Source organism: Carcharhinus amblyrhynchos, chromosome 30 (genome assembly GCF_965287045.1).
Source record: "Carcharhinus amblyrhynchos chromosome 30, sCarAmb.v2.hapA, whole genome shotgun sequence".
NCBI lineage: Eukaryota > Metazoa > Chordata > Chondrichthyes > Carcharhiniformes > Carcharhinidae > Carcharhinus > Carcharhinus amblyrhynchos.
This window is the reverse complement of record NC_137353.1, coordinates 33,031,999-33,054,472: the sequence shown is the minus strand read 5'-3', so window position 1 is coordinate 33,054,472 and position 22,474 is coordinate 33,031,999. Positions and strand designations below refer to the sequence as shown.

Here is a 22,474-nt window from a genome sequence, read left to right as displayed (position 1 = left end):
GGGAACCATCTGAAAATGTGGTTTAAAATCACATTTGGATGGTTCTGCCAGGTTTACGCTGATGGTTACTCCAAACGAGTAAGAAGAATTGAAAATTCTTCTAACTTCTGGGTAGCTATTTTAATCACCCACACTGACTCCCGTGTGGGGTTAACTTACTTGCTGTACAGCAGCTAGTGCAATAAAATAGAGGACATGGCCCCTTTTACTCCACTCTGACTCTTAGTCTTCAAAACTGATTTCCATTCCAAGGCAGTTATGGCTCATGATTTACTTTGAGTCACACTTGCAATATGTTACTTTATTAAGTTTGATATTTACAGTCAGGCTCATGTTGTGGCATTTATCTGCAGCAACATCAAAGGCCAGCTCCAACAATGCCCATTGGAGAAATATACATGTGGAAATGAATAAATATAATCTGATAACCATTACAGAGACATGGCTACAGGATGACACAAATTAGCACCTGAATATTGAAGGGTATGTGACATTTTAAAAGGATGGGAAGTTAGGAAAAGATGGAGGTGTGGCTGCGTTAATTGATGGTATTAACACATTAGTGAGGGATGACCAAAGTTCAGTGTTACAGGATGTAATTTTAAGGAGAATGTTCTTGAAAGCCTGTCTCCAGTACAATTGATTTACTGGTCTCTGTTAAGGGTTCTGAGCACATGCAGGCTTTTCTGTCTGCAAGACCTGTTTTCTAGTCGGTCCTGTTTTCATAGTCATTGCTGTTATTATTGTTTTGCTGAGTTACTGTTATTATTAAACGTTGTTATTTATTTGTATAAAGAAGTTCCACCTTTTAAACAATGTATTTGATTACCTTAACTGTGGTCTCAACTCACCACGTTCTGGAAACTAAGATTTGGAGGCAGTTCAGACGGGATTCACCAGGGTAATTCCTGGGAGGAGAGTGTTGCCCTATCAAGAGAGACTAAATAATCTGGGTCTGTATTCCACGGAGTTTAGAAGAGTGAGGTGTGACCTTATTCAAACACAAGATCCTGAGGGGGCTTCACAAGGTCGATGGATTGTTTTCACTGGTGGAGAGCCTTGAACAAGGGGACGTGGTTACACGATAAAGGGCTGGTCATTTAAAACTGAGGTACATAGAAATTTCTTCTTGCAGAGGGTGGTGAGTCTCTGGAATTCTCTGCCCCAAAGGGTGGTGAAGGCTGCATCATTAGAAGTATTCAATGTGGAGATGGATAAATATTTGATAGATCAAGGAATAGAGGGCGATGGGAAAATGGCACAGATAAGGAGTTGAAGCTAGCAAGGATCAGCCATGATCGTATTGAATGATGAGGCAGGTTTGGAGGGCCTGGTGGCCTATCCTGCTTGTGTTCTACGTAGAAGCAATTTCAGTTGAGATGAGAAATGATAAAAGGGTCATTTGTGGGAGTGGCGTACAGGCAACAAATTGTCACCATGTCACATGACAGAGTATAAAGGAAGAGATGATGGGAGCTTGTCAGAAAGGTACAATGATAATGATGGAGGATTTTAATCTTCATATAGACTAGAAAAATCAGGTGACAAAAGACAAATAGGAGTTCATAGAATATGTTTCGGCTAGTTTCATAGAACAGCACATTCCAAAGTCAATGAGGGGCAAGCTATATGAGGTCTGGTATTATATGAGATAGAATTCGTTGATAACCTTATAATGAGGGAGTCCCTAGATAGCAACAATCCTAATATGATGGAATTTTACATTTAGTTTGAGGGAGCCATCAGTGGGTTCAAGACTTATATTTTCAATTTAAATAAGGGCATTTAATAGGGCACGAAAGCAGAGCTAATTAAAGTGAACTGACAAATGTGGTTAAAGGTTAGGACAATAGAGACGCAATGATCGACATTTAAAGGGATATTTCAGAATACACAATAAATGCATTTCAGTGAGGGGGAAAAATAAATCCAAGGAGAGCACCCACAATCCACAGTTAGCTAAAAAGTTAAGAACAGTGTCAAGCTTAAAGAAAGGCATATAGTTAGTTGCACAAAGACAAGTGGTAGGTCATAAGACTCTTAATATGACATGAAGAGCAAAGAATGACACAAAGATTAATAAGGAGAAAGACACATTAGAATATGAGAGAAGGTCAACTGTAAAGATGGAAAGTAGGAGTTTCTATAGATATTTAAGTAAGAAAGTGCAACAGTGAGTGTTGGCCCTATAGAAAGTAAGTATGGGGAATTAATAATTGAAAGTAAGGTGATGCCTGATGAATTGAACAGGTATTTTGCACCATCCTACATTATAAAGGATGCAAATAACATCCCAGAAATAGCTATAAATCGTGAAATGGAAGAGAGGGAGGAATTCGGTAAGACTATAGTCAACAGACAAGTATTGAGCAAATTGCCACAGCTGCAGACTGACAAATTCCCGGGTAATAGAATCATGGAATCCCTACGGTGCAGAGGAGGCCATTCGGCCCATTGAACCTGCACCATGACATTCCTTAACCCAACGTATTTAATCTGACACTAAAAGGCAGTTTAGCGTGGCCAATCAACCTAACCTATACATCTTTGAACTGTGGGAGAAAACCCATGCAGACACCAGGCAAATGTGCAAACTGCACATAGTCATCTGAGGCCAAAGTTGAACCCAGGCCCATGGCGCTTTGAAGCAGCAGTGCTAGCCACTATGTCGTGGATGAAGTCCATGGGCTTTAAAATAAGTAGCTAATGAGACAGTTGATATGTTGGTTTTAATTTTCTAAAATTCTCTGGATTTGGAAAAGATTCCATTAGGGTGGACAATTTATATAAATGGCTCGGATGAAGGGACTGAAGGTATAGTTGCTAAATTTGCTGATGACACAAAGATGGGTAATACTGAAAGGGTGAATTCTGCACCCTTTCCTTATCTTATCTCCTCTGTACTCTATGAATGGTGTGCTTTGTTTGATTAGAGCACAAGAAACAATACTTTTCATGGTATCCCAATTCATGTGACAGTAAATCAAATCAAAGTAAGTTGTAAAGAGGGTGTAAGGAGCTTACAAAGAGACATGGGTTTAGTGAGTGGACAAAAATCTGACAAATGGGCGGCACGGTACTGCTGCTTCACAGCTCCAGGGACCTGGCTTCGATTCCCAGTTTGGGTCATTGTCTGTGTGGAGTTTGCACATTTCCCTTGTGTCTGCGTGAGTTTCCTCCGGGTGCTCCTGTTTCCTCCCATCCAAAGATGTGCAGGTTAGGTTGATTGGCCACGCTAAAATTTCCTCTTAGTGTCCTGAGATGCGTTGATTAGAGGGATTAGTGGGTAAATATTAGGGCTATGGGGGTAGGGCCTGGGTGGGATTGTGGTCCGTGCAACCTCGCTGGGCCAAATGGCCTCTTTCTGCCCTGTAAGGTTTCTATGATTCAGTGAAATGGAGTGCAATATGGGTAAATGTGAAATTGGCCATTTTGGCACGAAGAATATAAAAGTATATTACCTAACTGGTGAGAGTTTGCAGAGCTCTGAGACGCAGAGAGATCTGGGAGCCCTAGTGCATTAATCATTAAAAGGCTAGTATGCAGGTTCAGAAAGTAATTCAGAAAACTAATAGAATGTAACTGTTTATTGCAAGGGAATTGATAAGAAGTAGGGAAGCTTCAGTTGTACCACACACTGAGGCCTCACCTGGCGTACAGTATCCAGTTTCGGCGGCCTCATTTATGGAAGGCTGTAATGCATTGGAAGCAGTTCAGAGAAGGTTTTCTGAGGGGGAAAGGTTGGACAGGCTGGCTTGGATCCACAGGAGTTTAGAAGGGTAACAGGCAATTTGAAACATAACATCCTAAGGGGTTTTGATAGAGTGGATGTGGAAAGGATATTTCCTCTTTGGGAGAATCCAGAACGAGAGACAGTTGAAAAATAAGGGATTGCTCATTTGAGAAAGAGATGAGAATTTTTTCTGAGGGTCTTGAGTCTCTGGAACTCTCTTGCTGAAAAGGCAGTGGAAGCAAAATATTTGAATATTTTTAAGGCAGAGGTAAACTGATTCTTGATAAACCAGGGATGAAAGATTATCAGGAGTAGGTGGAAATGTGCAGTAGAGGTCACAATCAGATCAGCCGTGATGTTATTGAATGGTGCAGCAGGCTCAAGGGGCTGAGTGACCCACCTCAGCTCCTAATTGGTGTGTTTATATGGAGATTTCATAGTTTTTTATGATCTCTTTGATGAAGATAGTCCTTTCCCTTTCTTAGCCACCTCTAATAATGGAGGTGGCAGCAAGCAGTGTAGTTTCAGACCTTTTGTGAATTCCTCTGTAAATGGCCTTGAATGACACTGATTTCTCTGTGACCCCCACCCCCATTCTGACAGGAACTGAGCTGGTGAAATAAAAGACTTGGATCGGGAGCACCGCCTACCACCTGCACTCTGAGCTTTTTAACACATTTCAAATCTCAATTATGCATGACATTTGCACTGATTAGTTGCTGACTGCATATCAGACTAGTAATTATGCTCGAGTTGAATCAGAAGTTGAAACTGAAAGTTTTATCAGTGCAATTTTTGTTTCTTAAGTGTCAGATGGCCAGGAGGAGTGTGTGTTTTCTTCAGTAGCATGATCTGGTGAGATTTTCTGTTGTTATAGTCTTTATACTTAAGCTTTGTGAGGATTTAGATAGCATCAGGTTAGCTCAGCTCCTCATCTTCTGCACTTAACAAGTTCAAAATCCTAAATCCTCTTGATCTGTAACAATTGGAATATCAATTTAAAGCTGTTTGAACTCATGATCTTTTTTACTTTGGTAACTGCAGTGCTGATTTGAAGTGTATTCTGTGCTGAGAGCAGTTGGTTTGATTCTGATCAAGATGCTATAAATCACTAATGTTTCCATCGGAAGTGCTACAAAGGGAAATGCTGTTTTAATGAATGTTCCTGCTTTTGCTGCCTTGTAAGTTGTGTGATAAATTGTGTTATGTACTTCCTTTTGGATACAGTATAAAGAAAGTTAAAATGAAGGTTACCCTGAAATATTAGTGCCAGGTTTTCTTTTGTAGTAGAGTGACTTATTTGCGCATTTGCATCGTAACATACTATACTTGAGAGTATTGAACCTGGAGGAGTATGTGGCCCCCAATACCAAGCCGACTGTTTGTGGCAGACTAGTGGAGATGCATGTGGACAAGTAGGATTAGAATTCTAATCTTTATTTGTTCATTTTGCTCAAAATGTGGCCACCAATGAATGTCAGTTGGATTAAAATAGAAATTGTGTACTGTTTTAATGTTTGAATGGGACACAGAGAAACTAAGCGTCAAATTTGTTTCAAATAGACAGGAAGTATGATACTTAATAATATAAGAACGAGGAGCAGGAGAAGGCCATCTGACCCCTCGAGCCTGCTGCAACATTCAATAAGATCATAGCTGTTCTTTTCGTGGACTCAGCTCCACTTATCTGCCCAGTCATCATAGCCCTTAATTCCTTTACTGTTCAAAAATGTATCTATCCTTGCCTTAAAAACATTCGATGAGGTAGCCTCAATTGCTTCATTGGGCAGGGAATTCCACAGATTCACAACCCTTTGTGTGAAGAAGTTTCTCCTGAACTCAGTCCTAAATCTGTTCTCCCTTATTTTGAGGCTATGTCCCCTAGTTTTAGTTTCACCTGCCAGTGGAAGCAACTTTCCACCTTCTACCTTTATCTATTCCCTTCACAATCTTATATGTTTCTATAAGATCTCCCCTCATTCTTCTGAATTCCAATGAGTATAGCCCCAGCCTACTCAGTCTCTCCTCAAAAGCCGACCCTCTTAACTCCAGAATCATCCTACTGAATCTCCTCTGCACCCCCTCCAATGCCAGTATATCCTGTCTCAAGAGACCAAAACTGTACACAGTACTCCAGGTGTGGCCTCACCAGCACCTTTTACAGCTGCAACATAACCTCGCTGTTTTTAAACTCCATCCCTTGAGCAACGAAGGACAAGATTCCATTGGCTGCCTTAAATACCTGCAAACCAATTCCTCGTGATCCTTGCACAAGGACACCCAGGTCCCTCTGCACAGCAGCATGCTGCAATTTTTTACCACTTAAATAATAGCCCATTTTGCTACTGTTCTTACCAAAATGGATGACCTCACATTTACCAGCATTGCACTCCATCTGTCAGACCCTTGCCCACTTGCTTAGATTATCTGTATCCCTTTGCAGACTTTCAGCATCCTCTGCACACTTTGCTCTGCCACTCATCTTAGTGTCATCTGCAAATTTTGACACACTACGCTTGGCCCCCAACTGCAAATCATTTATGTAAATCGTAAACAATTGTGGTCCCAACACTGATCCCTGAGTCACACCACTAGTCACTGATTGCCAACTGGAAAAACACCTATTTACCCCCACTCTTCACTTTCTGTTAGTTAATGAATCCTCTATCCATGCTAATACATTACCGGTAACACCGTGTACCTTTATCTTATGCAGCAGTCTTTGGTGTGGCACCTTGTCAGATGCCTTCTGGAAATCCAGGTTCCCCATTGTCCAGTGCTCATGTAATGTGCTCAAAGAATTCCACCAAATTAGTCAAACATGACTTGCCGTTCATGAACCTGTGCTGTGGCTTACCAATCCAGATGTCTCGCTATTTCTTCCTTGATGATAGAGTCAAATGTTTTGCCTACTACAGAAGTTAAGATAACTGGTCTGTAGCTACCTGCCTTTTGTCTACCTCCTTTTTTTAAACAGTGGCATTTGCTATTTGCCCCGACCATCTCTTTTAGTACCCTGGGATGCATTCTATCAGGGCCTGGAGACTTGTCTACCTTTAGCCCCATTAGCTTGCCCAACACTACCTCTTTTGTGATGATAGTTTCTAGGTCCTCACCTGCCATAGCCTTCCTGTCGATTTTTGGCATGTTATTTGTGTCTTCCGCTGTGAAGACCGACATAAAATACCTGTTCAATGCCTCAACCATTTTTTTATTTCCAGTTATTACATCCCCCTTCTCATCCTCTAAAGGACCAATGTTTTTTCATTTAATATATTTGTAGAAACTTGTAGAAATTTAATTTTCTGGTAGAAATTTAATTTTCTGGATGGTTTTATTTCTCTATTCTAAAACGCTGTCAAACCAGTTGATGGCAGTCTTGTCTGAGTCAAAAGATTGTGGGTTCTAGTCAAACTCTAGGACCTGAGCAAAAAAACCACTCTGGTACAGTATCAAGGGAACGCAGTAGTATCAGAGATGCTGTCTTTCAGGTGAGACATTAAACCGTGGTCCCATCTGCCCTTTGGGTGGATGCAAAAGGTTCCATGGCATAATTTTGATGAAGAGTGGGGGTTATTTTCCCCGATGTTCTCGTCAACGTTTATCCCTTATTCAACATCCCAAAAACAGATTATCTGGTCATTATCAGATTGTGGTTTGTGGGAGTTTACTGTGTGGAAATTCATTGCATTTCCTGCACTGCAACAAGTATTTCATTGGCAGTAGTTTTTTAAAAAACTGTGGTTTTTAAGAAGTGCTCTTATGTTTGCAGTTCTGTTTTTTTTGTATCATAGACTTAATGAAATTGATAACAATCAGTTGTTATGAAATTGGCTAAGGGACCTAAAGCAGGGAGTAGTGGTGAACAGTCCACACTGCCTGGAAAGCAGTACATAGTAATATGACCAACAGTAGGTCATAGGACTACTACTGTTTTAGATATATTAATGATTTGGGGAAGACAGTGGTATAGTGGACTCATAATCCAGAAGCCCAGGCTGATGTCATGGATTCAAATCCTACTATGAAAGCTAGTGGAATTTAAATTCAGTTTGGAAAATCTGCAATTATAAAGCTAGTCTCAGTAATGGTGGCCATGACAGCCATCATCAATCTTTGTATAAACCCATCTGGTCACTAATATCCTTCATTTATGGGATGTGGGCGTCACTGGCTAAGCCAGCATTTAATGCCCATACCCAGTTGCCCTTGAGAAGGTGGTCGTGAGCTGCCTTCTTGAACTGCTGCGGACCCTGAAGTGTAAGTACACCCACAGTGTTATTAGGGAGGGAATTCCCAGTGATGGTGATGGTGAGTGACTTGGCAGGTAATCTCCAGATGGTGGTATTCCCAGGTATCTGCTGCTCTTGTCCTTCTAGATGGAAGTGGTTGTGGGTTTGGAAGATATTGCCTAAAGAACCATGATTGTCCTTACGTGGTCTGGCTTACATGTGACTGCAGACCCACAGCAGTGTGATTGGCTCTTAACTGCAATATGAAATAGCTGAGTGAGCCACTGAGTTCAAAGACAGTTAGGGATGGGCAACAAATGCCGACCTGGTGAGCTGTGTTCACATCCCATGAAAAATATAATAATCTGGACCTAGGTATGGGGCATTATTTCATAGTTTGCTGTTGACATGAAATTCAATATGTAGATAATGCTGTCAAGGGTTCCAGGAGAGGGTAGACATGCTGTTTATGAGCATTTCTTTGGGATATCACAATGGAAGTATTTGAGGAGTTACGTGGTATAGCTTTATTAAAGTGGCAGCAGTTCTTTGCCTTGGGTTGTATTGCTGGATTTTTAATTAAAATGTATAAGGGAGAGTTATTGCCCAAAAAAAAAGTTTACTTGTATGCTCTGTCCATGTTGTGTGGAGGTTGTTCTGCAAGGCTGTTTCAATTGTGTGACTTTAATCTTCTGTGCTTAAGTTTTAGTCTTACTAATCTTTTAATTTTTAAAAATCCTAAAGGGGTTACTGGAGTTCTATGCTTCTGTGGGATCTGGATTGCTCATAACATCTGCTGTGTTCACAACAGGATGCATTGTTTGACTGGTGGAAACAGTTCAGTAGTAACTATCAAAGGAAGTTGTATAAATCCTTGAAGGCAAGTTAAACTTAAAGGGTAATTTCCAGAACCAGCACTGGTATATTGAACCAAATGATAGCCTCCCATATTCTGTGAATCTTCTATGATTTGTTTAGCATTTGATCCCATCAGGTTTGAGTCATGAGCGAAACAATGTGGGCTGTATACGCATGAATATCAGAGCTGAGGCAGAAGGGTGATGGTGACCTGGAAGAGGTTTTCCTCTGATAGAACAGAAGCAGCTGAACAGATACCTTATTCTTGATGAATCTTTCCACGAGTACCATGTGCTTGTTAGAGGTGAGGTTGGAAGAGATATTGGAGGGAGGGGAGGTTCATGGAGATTGTTGGTAATAAAGAATGGAAGCCAGGGTTGCCTTTGTTGTCCAGGATGAGAATTCAGTGTTACTGTGCTGCCAAACTGCCCTATCTATACTGCATACAACTACCAACTGGCAGAATGACTGCTGGCCTGCCATAATTCATATATAAAAGTTTGTTTTTACAAATTGCATAATTTAATGAGGTCAATATAAATGAGACAGTATTGCACTTAGTTGTTTGTGTCAGACAAATTATTGTATTTTAGTGTGCACGTGAGATGTAATTGCTTCGTCAGTGTGCGACAGTCTATCAGCCCCCTCAAAGTCCTGCGTGGCCGTGGGGATGATCACTGTCAGCAACTATTTCACTTGTGCTGAACCAGTTTACAGCTGGTTTATAGCACTCCTGTTGAGAATTAGCAGTGAAACTAAAAGCACCAAATAGTTGGCAGTTTTTGTGTAGTAGAATTATTTTGGATTTCTAACAAGTTTAATCCATACAAGAAAACCTTGCTTATTTTGTCAGGTGCTGAGATATTTGCAATCAATTTTTAAAAAGGTTTTTTGACCTTTTATATCAAAGTTCCTGAGATGCATTGCAGGCTGTCGGATAATTGTTGTCCTTATGAAAGTTTGTTATCTTCTTCGCATACAACAAAGATGTGTTCAGAAAATTTGCATATGTATTAACTTCCATGAGACTAGTTTGGACTTCCCAATAATTTTAAAAGCTAAATGAAAAAATGCATAAATTGAAGACTATTGCAAATATTTGTTGTATCAGAATAACTATGAATATTAGGAATGAAATAAGCTGCTTCATTGGAGGCAATCCAATATGTTTTACATCCTCTAAACGACCACTTCAATATTCAGTGTTGCTTGTGAGCCCAGCATTTTATTTTCCTGATGGTCGTCTTCAATAAAGGTATATTCCTTTACACTGGCTGAAATACCTGGCTGACATGCTTGATACAGCAGTTATTCTAAGTCATTGTTTTGATTTGGTTTTAAGCTTGACTCCTAGTCACCTCAGTTTGAGAGAAAATATTCCGCAAGACCATCCCACTGTAGATTCATGGAACTACTTAGTCTCCACATCATGATTTTGTTCATTTGTTATAATTCAGTTTCTAGCCTGAACTGGTTGGGTGAATTGAGTTGACATTGTAACTATACCTTCCTCCTCAGACACCATGTTCTAAAAGGGTGTTGGCTCCATGGACTTCCATTGGACTGGTCCATGATGATCCTTGACAAAGTACTGCAGTGGTTGCTGTTGCCTTCTGCAGTATGGCTGACCAGGAAACTCTCCTGCTGTGTCCTGTTGACATCAGCATGTTGGAAGGACTGACGGGCTGCTAATCAACCTATTTGGCCATGTTCTGATCATCCCTTCCGTAGCCATCAAGTCCTGAAGTGAGACTTGAACCAAACCTTCTGGCCCAGAGATGAGGATACTACTGATGCACCAAAAGGCATCCCTCATAATTCAGAGTCCTTAATTATAAATTAATAGAATAACTATTAATTGTTTGGATTAACATCCATTTTGTAGTTGCAACTTATTGTCTTTTAAGTGCTCAGTTTATTTTTGGACAGAAACTTCCATGCTTGCTCAGTGTAGATATCATAAGTGGGAAGAATGCTTGATCACATGCGCTAGGCTTATGAAGAAAAACATTTTGTCGTAAGACTTGAAGTGTTTGGATTACGAAACTTCCCGATTAGTCCTTCAGTTGATGTAACGATAAAAGTTTGAATATCTTGAGCCCTACCCCTCTGCCCAAATTTGGTGCCATTCACAATTTCAGAAGTTATGTTTTGATTCCAAATTTCAACTTATTAATGTCAATTGTGAACAGTAATCAATGGCAGGACTGATCCTTGTGGAGCACCGCTTCCCACATTCTGCCGCTTGTCCCATGACCTCACATTCTGACCTTATTAGTCTATTATGGGCAATCATTGAAAGCCTTTTGAAAATCCAAATAAATTATACCTACTATCTGACCATTGTCTGTCCTTTTTTTGTCTAAGTCAGTAAGATATGTCAACTGAGATTTTCCCTTTTGAAATCCTTGCTAACTATTTATGATTTCGCCTCATTCCTGGGTGTTTCTCAATTCTCTCATTTAGTAAGGATTCCATTATTTTCCTATTACTGATAAGTTGACTGTTTTATAACCCCCTGGACATCATTGTTCCCCCTTTGTTAAATATGTGAATTAAATAGCTATCTACCAGCCCTCTTTCCAACCTTTTTTCTAACAAATTATTCAATATGAATAATATTTTTTTCCTAGCCCTTAGATTATTTTAATTATGTGAGTCCAATTATTCTGACTAGAGGCTTTATCCTTTTATGAGTTTGTTTAGTTTATTCAATGGATCAACCTTTTGATTTTAAGTGCAGTTATCTCATTATTCATTGTTTTAACTACCTATTCTGTCTCCCTGGTAGATAACCAAAGTAAGATCGTTGTTCAACATTTTTATCATCTCTTTTTTATTACCTGAGGTGTAATTCTACCTATCCCTTAATGGTCCTATTCCTATCACAGCCTTGCTTTTTTATTGATATTTCTTTTTATTTATTATTTTTATTTATTTGTGTGATGTGGGCATAGTTGGCAAGGCCAGCATTTGTTGTCCTTGTGAAGATGGTAGTGAGCCACTTTCTTGAACCGCTATGGAATATTTCTTTGCTCTGAACACCACCTGTTGAAAGGTTGTCCATCATTGTTCTACATTATTGTTTGCCTGGATAGTTGCCCATTTTGTTTTTTCCAACTCCTTTTTCCCAGCCCGTTAATTTTTCTCCAGTGTGTTAAATTATTTGTTATCATGATTTTGTCCTTCTCAATCGTCATCACATAGCTTATTATATTATGGTCACTTTGTCCAGATGTTCCTTTACTTTTACTTTCTTACCTGCCCTGGTTCAATTCCCCATTCTTTGATCAAATAATGAATCTTCACAAGTTGGGCTTTTTACAAACTGGGCGCTCCGAAGTAGTCCTGTACATGTTGGAGAAACTTCATTCTCTTACCCCCTTTACTGACCACCCCTGTCCCGTTAATGTTGAGGTAATTGAAACTCCCTCGTGATCATTTCAATTCCTAATTTCCTCTGCCTCCCTATCAGTATTAGATGGTCTGTAGACTTATTACTCTTCATTATCTGTCATTTCTATAGTTCAGAGATTTTCAGTAATTCCACGTGGAACGTGATGAGGTTAACAGCTAGCTAAAGCCAGAATCTTAAACCAAGCCTGCGCCAAAAGTCCAAAAGTTCCATTGGTTACAGGCTGAAGAGAAATACGAGACTGGTAGTTCCATTTGTATCCAACAGAATGTTTCTTTTAAAGTAATGGGATATTAAAATCTAGGCCACTTTTTTGTTTACATTAAAGGAGTATGTTTTGAATTCTGAGAAGGAAACCCATCAGTTTGAATCTCCTAAAAGAGAAATGTGAGTTTGAATTTTAAAATCAGCTTAGATATGTATGTATGTTGAAAAAGGAAGAGGTACACATATAAAGACGTAATTTAAAAGTTACCTACAAATGGTTAACTTAGTTTGTAGAATTCACTCCAGCTGGAATATATAATTATTTTGGGAGAGTTGGCTGTGTGAATATAAATTAAATTTAGATGATACTTTAAATATAAAATATGATCCCATTTGGTGTCTCGTTGCTCCAAGTCTGGAAAGAAACCTTATGTATTCGGAGAATCAGTGCAGACACGATGGGTCAGGTGGCCGCCTCCTGTGCTGTAACTATTTTATGATGCTGTGACACGCAGGATAAATAGAGTAGCTAAAAATAATTAGCACCCATACTTCCCTGATGCTGTACTTGATATCATGACGAGGATAAACACACTAATGGTTTGGGGAGTTGGAATTGCCCTTAAACATTGTATGAGATATAAGAAACTGAATAATTTCGCGCAAGACCCAAAAATGTAACACTGTTTATCACTTCAGTGAAATACATTTAAGTGGATTGTCTCAAAAAAAATTTGCAAAAATGGAATGATCCAAATAACTTGCATGATAAAATATGCGAAGGGTACTCTGAAACCCCAGTGACGCTAAAATTATGAGCTATGGATTGTGCCTTCAATGCAGCAAGCCTTTTTGCAACTTAAAACATGCAGATCAGCGTGAGGTGGCATTAAGTATAGTGAAAGAAATGGCTTTGTGGAATTGAGTTCTTTACACAGCATCCATAATGTATCATTGGAACTGAAAGCTTGCACAGCTCTGCTGCAGGGGTAGAGCCGTTGCTGCTATGGATGCTGACAAAATAACTCCCCATTCAACAATGTTTCTTTCATTAAATCTACTACTTTGCACTCGCCTCACCGGCATCATGCATCAAGGAGAGCACAATGAGATGGCCGTCTTTTCCTGGCCCGATGCAAGGTCAGGGTCACGGTGATTAGCACTGCTGCCTCACCGCGCCAGGGCCCCAGGCTCAGTTCTGGCCTGGGGTCACTGTCTGTGTGGAGTCTGCACCTTCTCCCTGTGTCTGCGTAGGTTTCCTCCGGATGCTCCGGTTTCCTCCCACCCTGCTGATTAGGTGTATTGACCATGCTAAACTCTTCCTCGATGTACCCAAACAGGTGCTGGAATGTGGTGACTAGGGGATTTTCATTTTCACAGTAACTTCATCGCAATGTTAACTTAAGCCTACTTGTGACTAATAAATAAACTTTAAGGTCAGTACACTTTACTGGTGGCCGCTAGCAACTATACTGCTCTTGATCCTGTCATCTGTTCACTCAATTTCTGTGATAGATATGCCTCTTTGATTAGTTTGCATTGGGCTTTAGGCTATGAAGGTGGATGGCTATCCTTGGTTTCTGTCTCTATAGAGTGATGGACATGTCTGAGAGTTCCAACTATCTGTCAGTCTCAGACTTGCTGCTCAGCTAGAACATGGCAGTTTCACTCATATACTTGTGTTTTTCCTCCTAAACATTTTCATTCCATTCTATGTGTTGTCAGAACCTGTCGTCACATTCTCCTGTTTTTTCGTTCTGTGACTATGCTACTGCTGACAGATTGAACTGAAAAGTGCAATTTATTACTGAAGTTGCACCCCACCCTTAAGGTGAAATAAAACAAGAATTTGGAAGGCAAAACAATTAAGTGGATTGAACTGAATGCTGGTGTGCGGGCAGGGTCTCTTAACCGTGTTGCAGCTGTTAACATGCTGATCATAATCTTAGCTGGTTCTTTAAGATTGAGAAGTGGTCACAGGGTGAAAAAGAATGTCTGCAAATAAAGTATAGCCTGTCCCTAAGGTCTCTAATTTAAAGGTTTTTCTACATATGAAATATAATTTAAAATTTAGATTAACCAAACATTTTCATTAGAGCTTTGTTGTTTTTTAAAAAATTGAATCTAGTCAGAAAAGTCAAACCCTTTGACACTGAGGGAAACACCATGTTCGTCACACTGGGACACAGATACTGAAAACGTTTGAACGTTGGTGAGACTCTGTGCGCATGAAACAGGAAGGAGGAACATTACCGCCATACACGCAATTTGGCAGATCCAGGAACAGGATGATGCAGGTGGATTCTTAAAGGCCTTGAAATTGTTAGTGGATTAATATGAATGGGACACTTAATACAAGGCAAGATCAAAGCCCGATCCTATGTGCAGTACAAGATAGCAACTGTTATACATACTGGCACAAATGTTAACATTATGGTCATTACTCAAAGGTGAGGTTTCAGTTGCTTAAAAGTGTTAGTCTGAGAGTTTATACAAGAGCTGGATAAGACGTAGTTTAACAAACTGAGGGTTCTACCTGTACATCTCAGAATCATAAGTTGTTCAGTTCCCTAATTTTGTATTCCTGTATGACCTGAGGTAGTTGGGAGGGGCTTCAAGAATGTGTCTCATGTAACATCTGTAAGAGATTTAGAAAACGCTAGGCTTTGGGACTGGCTGTTGCATGATCAGTTTTATGTGTAAATCTAATTTTATACAAGGATTTACTCTTATAAACAAATCAATTAACTGAGTTTGACATAGTTTGATGACGTGGTTTATTACTTATCAGAGTAGTCACAATGTGATATACGATTGTTGAGGACTAACCCTCAGGCCCCCGTGGGTGTGCACCCCTGCAGGGTTTGATTTCATGGGAAAGCTCAAATCTGTTTATAAAACCTGATTTTGCTCTGAAGGCACATGTTGGACAAAAGCACAAATCGTAACCTTGTGTTAAAATTAAGTAGTATTGGGCTGTTTTGGTTGCTGTTATTTGGATAGTGATGGAACCAGATTAGTTGGGTTCAGCGTCCACTGAATTCAGAAGAGGAGGGAGAATTGGCCAGGTTCACTGATTACAGCATTGGTGCAGGTCTCAGGTGGGCAAATGGGGATTGGACACTTAGGTGAACAGTTAAAAGGTGGCACAACTCAAGAATATTGACAGTGTATGAGTGAAAGCCATGTTTGAAAATGTTTTGATTTTGAATTCCAAAGTCTTCTAGAATTCAGTAGCAAACTGCTTTCGAATGCATATCATTAAACCAATTTGCACACAGCAAGGTCCTCCTAAAAGCAGTAATATAAATGATCTGTAGCCCTGGCTTCCTTTGTGATTAGTGCTTTGGAACCTTTTTTATCCCTTTGGACAGATCAGCCCTCTATTGAACATCACATTCAAAATGCATCCTCAATACTGCATTAAGATGCTAGCTCAGATGGGGTGAAGCCAAAGTGGGATATGGTGTTATAGAATGTTGCAGGAGAATTAGTTGTGGAAGCAACATCCATAATTGCCATTGAAAATTAAAATTTAGGAAAATGAGAAGCATTCTTGGAGAATGAACAATAGCCTTTCTGTGCTGTAGGTGCTTTGATCTCAGGTGTGATCTAATGAAAATTGAACTGAACAATGTTAACACAATTCCCTGGGGAATTTGGGTAGATTTTTAGGTTTGTATTTCAGTCAGGGGCACACAAATGTGTGGATTATGATGTTAAGACATGAGCATTGAATAATTTCAGCAAGATGGGTAACATTGTGCAATTTTGCAGCTGAACCCGCCACGTGACAAAAAATTGTTTCCATCACAGCTAACTTAAGTTGAGCATACACTTAGGCTTAAAGTATCTTCATTAATGACCCATGAAGGAATGTTAACATAAAACCAATCACTGTGGATGCTGGAATCTGAAATACAAACAAAAAATGCTGGAAAATCTCAGCAGGTCTGACAGCATCTGTGGAGAAAGAATAGAGCCAACATTTTGAGTCTGGATGATCCTTTGTCAGAGCCCTTTGTCGGCATCCTGCAGCTCTGACGAAGGGCCATCTAGACTTGAAACGTTGGCTGTATTCTCTCTCCACAGATGCTCTCAGACCTGCTGAGATTTTCCAGCATTTTCTGTTTGTGGCCCTGTTAACATAGTCATTTTCTCTTCTCTGCCCTTGTCTCACCACCACACCCAAACAAAAATCATTGGCTTGATTCTGACCTGAGCATGCAACCACTTGGAGGAAAATGGTGTGTTTGCTGATTGGTGGTGGGATTTTGATTCTGATCATTGGTTTGGCAGTTAGAATTATTGAAATACAGTTGACGGACTGTCCAAGTAATCTTCAGGTTTGAAATATTACGGCAGTTTGATTTAGCACTCAGGTAAAATGTTTTAGCCATAATCCATACCTGTACTGCTGCCACATACAATTTTGTCCTCTCTACCATCCTCCAAAAGAATTCCTAAATCCTTGAAATGTTTTAGCTGCTGGGTTTCCAAGTCAGATGTGGTCAGTATATAATTTAGAAGTTCTCTGTGATTGATCTGATTATTGTTATTTGTATTAACATACAGTGAAAAGTATTGTTTCTTGCGTGCTGTACAGGCAAAAGCATACTGTACATGGAGAAGGAAATGAGAGCATGCAGAATGTAGTGTCACTGTCATAGCTAGGGTGTAGAGAAAGATCAACTTTGCACAGTAAGTCCATTCAAAAGTCTGATGGCAGCAGGGAAGAAGCTTTTCTTGAGTTGGTTGGTACGTGACCTCAGACTTTTGTATCTTTTTCCCGAAGGAAGAAAGTGGAAGAGAGAATGTCCGGAGTGCCTGGGGTCCTGAAGTTGGGTGAACAGGTGTGAAATAAATTGGCGTTAGCTGTGACTGTGTGCCTCAATTGGAAATACTAACTAAAGTGGTTCCAAGTATTGATTTCCACAATAAATGAGCTTTTATTTTGGAGGAAATTGAAATGATGTTGAAGGGAATGTAGGTTATTTCCCAAGGAACCCTCTGAGGCTCAGAGGTGGTACTCTTGGCTCTGAGTCAAAGCGTCATAGGTTCAAATCCCTGCCGTGAAACTTGAATTCATAATCCAGGATGCAGAGAGATAGTGTGGGAATACTTCATTGTCAGAGCCATAGCCTTTCGCGTGAGCTTTGGCTAGACGTAAATGAAATAGTGATACAATGTGAAGAGCAGCGAGAGTTTTCCTGTTGTGCTGACAAACATTAATTCCATGATCAGTCACATTAAAACAGATTATCCAGTGATTGATCTCATTGCTGATGGTTAGTCATCAATAATTATTTGAAACGTACTTCATTTGTTTTTTCTTTTCCTTTCATTTTTGTTTCTTCTGCATAGCAATAATGATGGTCACTTGTACAGCATCACACCAACTATGCAGTAACCATTTGGGATTAGCATGATAACAGTATGTATGCGGCTTCCAGTTGAAATTTTGCAGAAGCACATTTGAATTATGGTATTGTTGTCTCCTGTACAGATTTTACGTCTGTATTAAATGTTCTTTCAGGTTCATCCCTATGCCCTACACACAGGAGTGCACTCATACTGACTTGTATCTAACCTTACAATAGTGTAACCTAGGTGTGATTTAAACTGAATAACATGTCTTTCACACTGCTTTTATCTTCTTTTCAGAAGGTGCCTAACTGGTGTACCGAGTGAATCTGTGTTGGGATCGCAACCATTCATTTATTAGTGATCTTGTTGAAGGGATAACTTCATATCTGATTTGCTGATGACAATATAAGCAGCGTAGTTGGAAACAAATGTAGATAGGCAAATAGATTTCATTATAAGATTGACTTTGGCTCTAAAAAGAACAGAACCCGATCTTTTCTAAAAGGTGAAGATCCAAAGAACCTTAGGGGTTGAGATACATAATTTAAAATGTAATGAATTGGTGCAGAATCAAAAAGACTAATGGCATGCTGACTCTAATATCTAGAAGACTAGTGCTCAAGGGGTAGAAATCATGTGTACACACTTGGTCAGTCCTGGGCATCCCACCTCATGACAGAATATAGAATTAGGAAGGATTTACTAGATCTATACCTGAACTCCAAGCTTTATATCATAAGGAGAGACTATACAAACCAGGGTTGAATTCCCTGAAATTTTGGAAATTGAAGGGTGGTTTGGTTAAAGTTGTCGAAGTATTAAGGGGGACAGATAGAGAGGAACTACTTGAAGTCTTGAACAAGGAGATAAAATTAGAGCCAGACCTTTTAGGAGTGACATTAGGAAACATTTCTACAGGCACAGAGGGTGGTAGAAGTTTGGGTCGCTCTTCTGCAAATTGCAATTGATGCTTGATCAATTAGCTTTAAAACAGAGTGATCGATTTTTGTTAACTAAAGGTATTAAAAGGAAATGGGGCAAAAGCAGATAGGTGGAGTTAGGCTGCAGATCAGCCATGATCATGTTGGATAATGGAATAGGCTTGCGGGACTAAATGGCTTTTTCCTGTTCTGCTGTTCCCAATCTTACAAGCGCCAGTGAGATGTGCGGGTTAGATGGATTGGCTGTGCTAAATTGCACCTTCGTGTTAGGGAGATTAGCAGGGTAAATATGTGGGTTACGGGGATGGGGCCTGGTTGGGATTGTTGATGGTGCAGGCTCAATGGGCCAAATGGCCTCTTTCTGCACTGTAAGGATTCTGAGATGAGAACAGGTATGAATCATTAAGCTGCTTTATTTCACAGACGCTAGTGTTTTTCTATTTTTATTACTGCGCATGTGCAGCAGTGTTTCAGGGGCAATAAGCCCAGCCCACAGGCTTCAGAATTGCTGATTGATTTTTCAGGCAGAGTACATATGGGGGCACCAGAGAACAGGTCTAAAAGTCAGATCTGAAACACTCCCAGAGTCAGCACTTAGAATCAAAATGGTAAAATCGGGCCCCGAGTGTGAACGTACAGCATATGCAACATTGTAATCAAAACTCAATTTCCTTAACTTCAAACTCTACCTTTGTGAATCGAGATAATGTTAGACATGAGGCCATGTCCTGCTTCTCGAGCTAAAAACCCTTGCTTTTTAAAATCTGTCTCTACTTTGAAACAGAACACTGTTGACACAGCTTTGGTTGGCACGGGTTTTCCAATAAGCTGCCTAGACTCGCTTCCATATCTTTCCGTTGATTCATCCCCTCCTGGATTGACCACCATTTTTGTTCTTTTTCTGAGGCCAAAATGACTTTTGAGATCAAAGTAGATTGTGAAATATGGAGACTAGCTTTCATCGCCATACACACATTTCTTGTAAAATGAGTTTGGAAAATTTGAGAGGACCTAGAAACTCAGATGTGTGGTGCCCAATGAGTTTAGTTTGTTGGGATGTAAGCATCTTATTTTAAAGATGGGTCGGATCAGAGTTCTGTGTATGGGTTTTTACTGTTAAATTGATGCTCTGACTGCCTTGCTTGTCAATGGCTGGAGACTCTTCAACTCCATTCAGCTGGGTTTGCTGGGGGAATCCTTTTCAGGATATAATGAGTGGGTGGATGGAGAGCACACTGTTCATAAGTGAGAGGGTCGTTCTTATTCAAGTACTCCCATGTACTGATATTTACCATCCTTGAAATGTGCTGACAGCATGTTAATTTGTCCTCCATTCAATCACTTGTATTCTGAAACTGATGCTAAACACTTCAACTTACTGACGTTTGAGGGGCAAATGAGACTAAATCTGTAAATATGGCTTCTGCACTTAAATGAAATTCTAAAGTTAAAGCTTTTGTTGTGGTTACAGTTATCCTTCTCTAGTGTCTGGAAGCAATTTATACAATTGCGCGATGTCCTACTTTACTAAAAACAGGAAGGAAAGAGACTGGGGCATTTTAATAATTGGTGCAACTTAAAGGTCATTGATAATTGGCTTTTAAAATATTTAACCGCTCATTTCAAAAGCTTCTGGTGGCATTGTAGTAGCCAATAGGGCCATCTAGTGGATAAGATGAACAGTACGATCCAGATGCTTTTCAAACTGGAAAAAAAACCCTGAATTTACTTCATGACTTTAGTACCTGCAGCCATCGTTCAGCAGTTCTGAGACATTTTGAAAAGAATCATATCTTGCTCTGCCTATCTCTGGCACATTAGGTTTATTTATTGCTGCTTGCAGCATACTAGCTGCAGTTGAGTCATATAATTCCTGAATAAATTGATGTGGAAAAGCTTAAAGATAATTCGCCCTCTTTTTCAAATAATATCCATCTGTCTTTGCATTGCTGGTGGTGTCCTCAAATTTGGCTTTAATAGGTGCAAAGTTGAAAGTTTATTAGTGTCACACGTAGGTTTACATTAACACTGCAACTCAGATATTATGAAAAGTGTTAATGCAAAACCTTTATTGCTGCATCAGAAAACATTCCACAAAGTTCAATAATAAAACCTGATCTTTAACAATGTAACTATTCCTTCCAGCCTCGCATGGACCAGTATTTCAACCAAATGGAAAAGATAGTGAAAGAAAGGAAAACATCGTCTAGAATACGTTTTATGCTCCAAGATGTGATAGATGTGAGAATGGTATGTAGTCCATTTCTTTCTCTGTGTCTTTGCTGTTTAAAGTGGTAAATCACTTCTGTACAACTTTTTAAGTTTTTCAGGCGTTTCTAATTAAATGTTACAAGAGTACTTTCTGATGCACTAAATTTGCTGAAGACCTATCTGAAATATTGGTTTTATTGCTGGTAGGGCCAAAATTTTTTGTCCATATCTAAAATGTTCCATAATGTTGCGAACTTAATAAAATTAAGAGTTTTTAAACTCCCGTTTTGGTGTTGAGCTAGGACTACAGGCATTTCTTCCAAAGGAACAAATTACATGCAAAGAAGCAAGCTTGTGAGTTTACAGGCCCCTCTAACCTTGGTAAATTACTATTCCTCCTATCTTGCCTTCCCCTCCAAAGTGCCCAGATTGGTGAGGAAAGCTGCAAGAGCAGACCTCTTTAAGGAGTATGCCACCCTAACTGTCTATAATTGAGAGGGTTAAAAATACTTCTGTGACAAGATCCCTTGTAGCTGTGTGTTTTAATTCTAAAAGTATAATTTTGCTCTGAAGAAACAATGGATTTGGATCTTGGACTAAAAATTATTCATTATCCTGTCATTGTGTGACGATTTGTTTTGGCTTAATGTGTATGCTTGTCAAGGTGAGGAAATATGCAGAGCATTTGGAAATATTTTCTCTGTGTCTCTTTCAAACATTCTACTGTTGCCTGTAAGTGGGTAGAGAATAATTACATGTTGGTGACTTGTGATTTATGAAAAAGAAAAGAACACTATGATAATTATTGAATATTCAATTTGTGTTTTTTGCAAGTTTTAGACTTTTGCAGAATTTTAACAAATTTAATGGCATACATTGTATGATGTTTATGTGTCTTGGGCAAAGAGTTTTTTTGAAGTCTGAAATCCAACTTGCAGAAATGCAGTATTGACACCATGAGAATATCCAGATATGTTGTCAAATCATGTCAGTTCCGACTCTTCTAAATGCACCAAATGTGTTACATTCGTTTACAGAAAAATTGGGTGTCACGGAGGGTCGAGCAGGGGCCAAAGACCATTGAACAGATTCACAAAGAAGCACAAATTGAAGAACAGCAGCAACAATTAAAGGTTCATCAACAACTATTGTCCAAACAAGACAAAAGAAGACCAGGTAAGAAGCAACTTCTTCTGGAGCTGCCTTTTCAGGTGTGATCAGTTTAATGTATATTCTTGCAATTGTACTGCTTCTCATTCTGTCAATGGCAATGAATATATTTTTGGGTGTCACGTCTTGGTCTACTCAAGTAGAGCCTATCTAATTGAGTTCTCTTTTTCCATTTAGATGGATGGCTGTTCAGGTAGCAGGAACCAGCCTTATTGCATTAAGTTGCATTGATTTATAAGTGGTTTGGATTGTTTTATTCGTGAGTTTGACTGAATGTTGGCTTCTTTTGTGTATTCATTCACACACCACCTGAATTCTTTTTAAAACGTAACCATCTCAG

General features: G+C 39.6%; 1 protein-coding gene across 9 annotated transcripts in view; it reads left to right on the top strand.

The window, feature by feature from the left end:
- LOC145360241 (eukaryotic translation initiation factor 4 gamma 3-like) overlaps positions 1 to 22,474 on the top strand; it is a 338,012-nt gene that overhangs the window by 275,769 nt on the left and 39,769 nt on the right. For all 9 annotated transcript variants that reach the window (XM_080215311.1, XM_080215316.1, XM_080215315.1 and 6 more), the window contains 2 exons: positions 20,899 to 21,003; positions 22,002 to 22,140. In XM_080215311.1, coding sequence (XP_080071437.1) covers positions 20,899 to 21,003; positions 22,002 to 22,140 — 244 coding nt within the window. The remainder of the gene's footprint in view (positions 1 to 20,898; positions 21,004 to 22,001; positions 22,141 to 22,474) is intronic.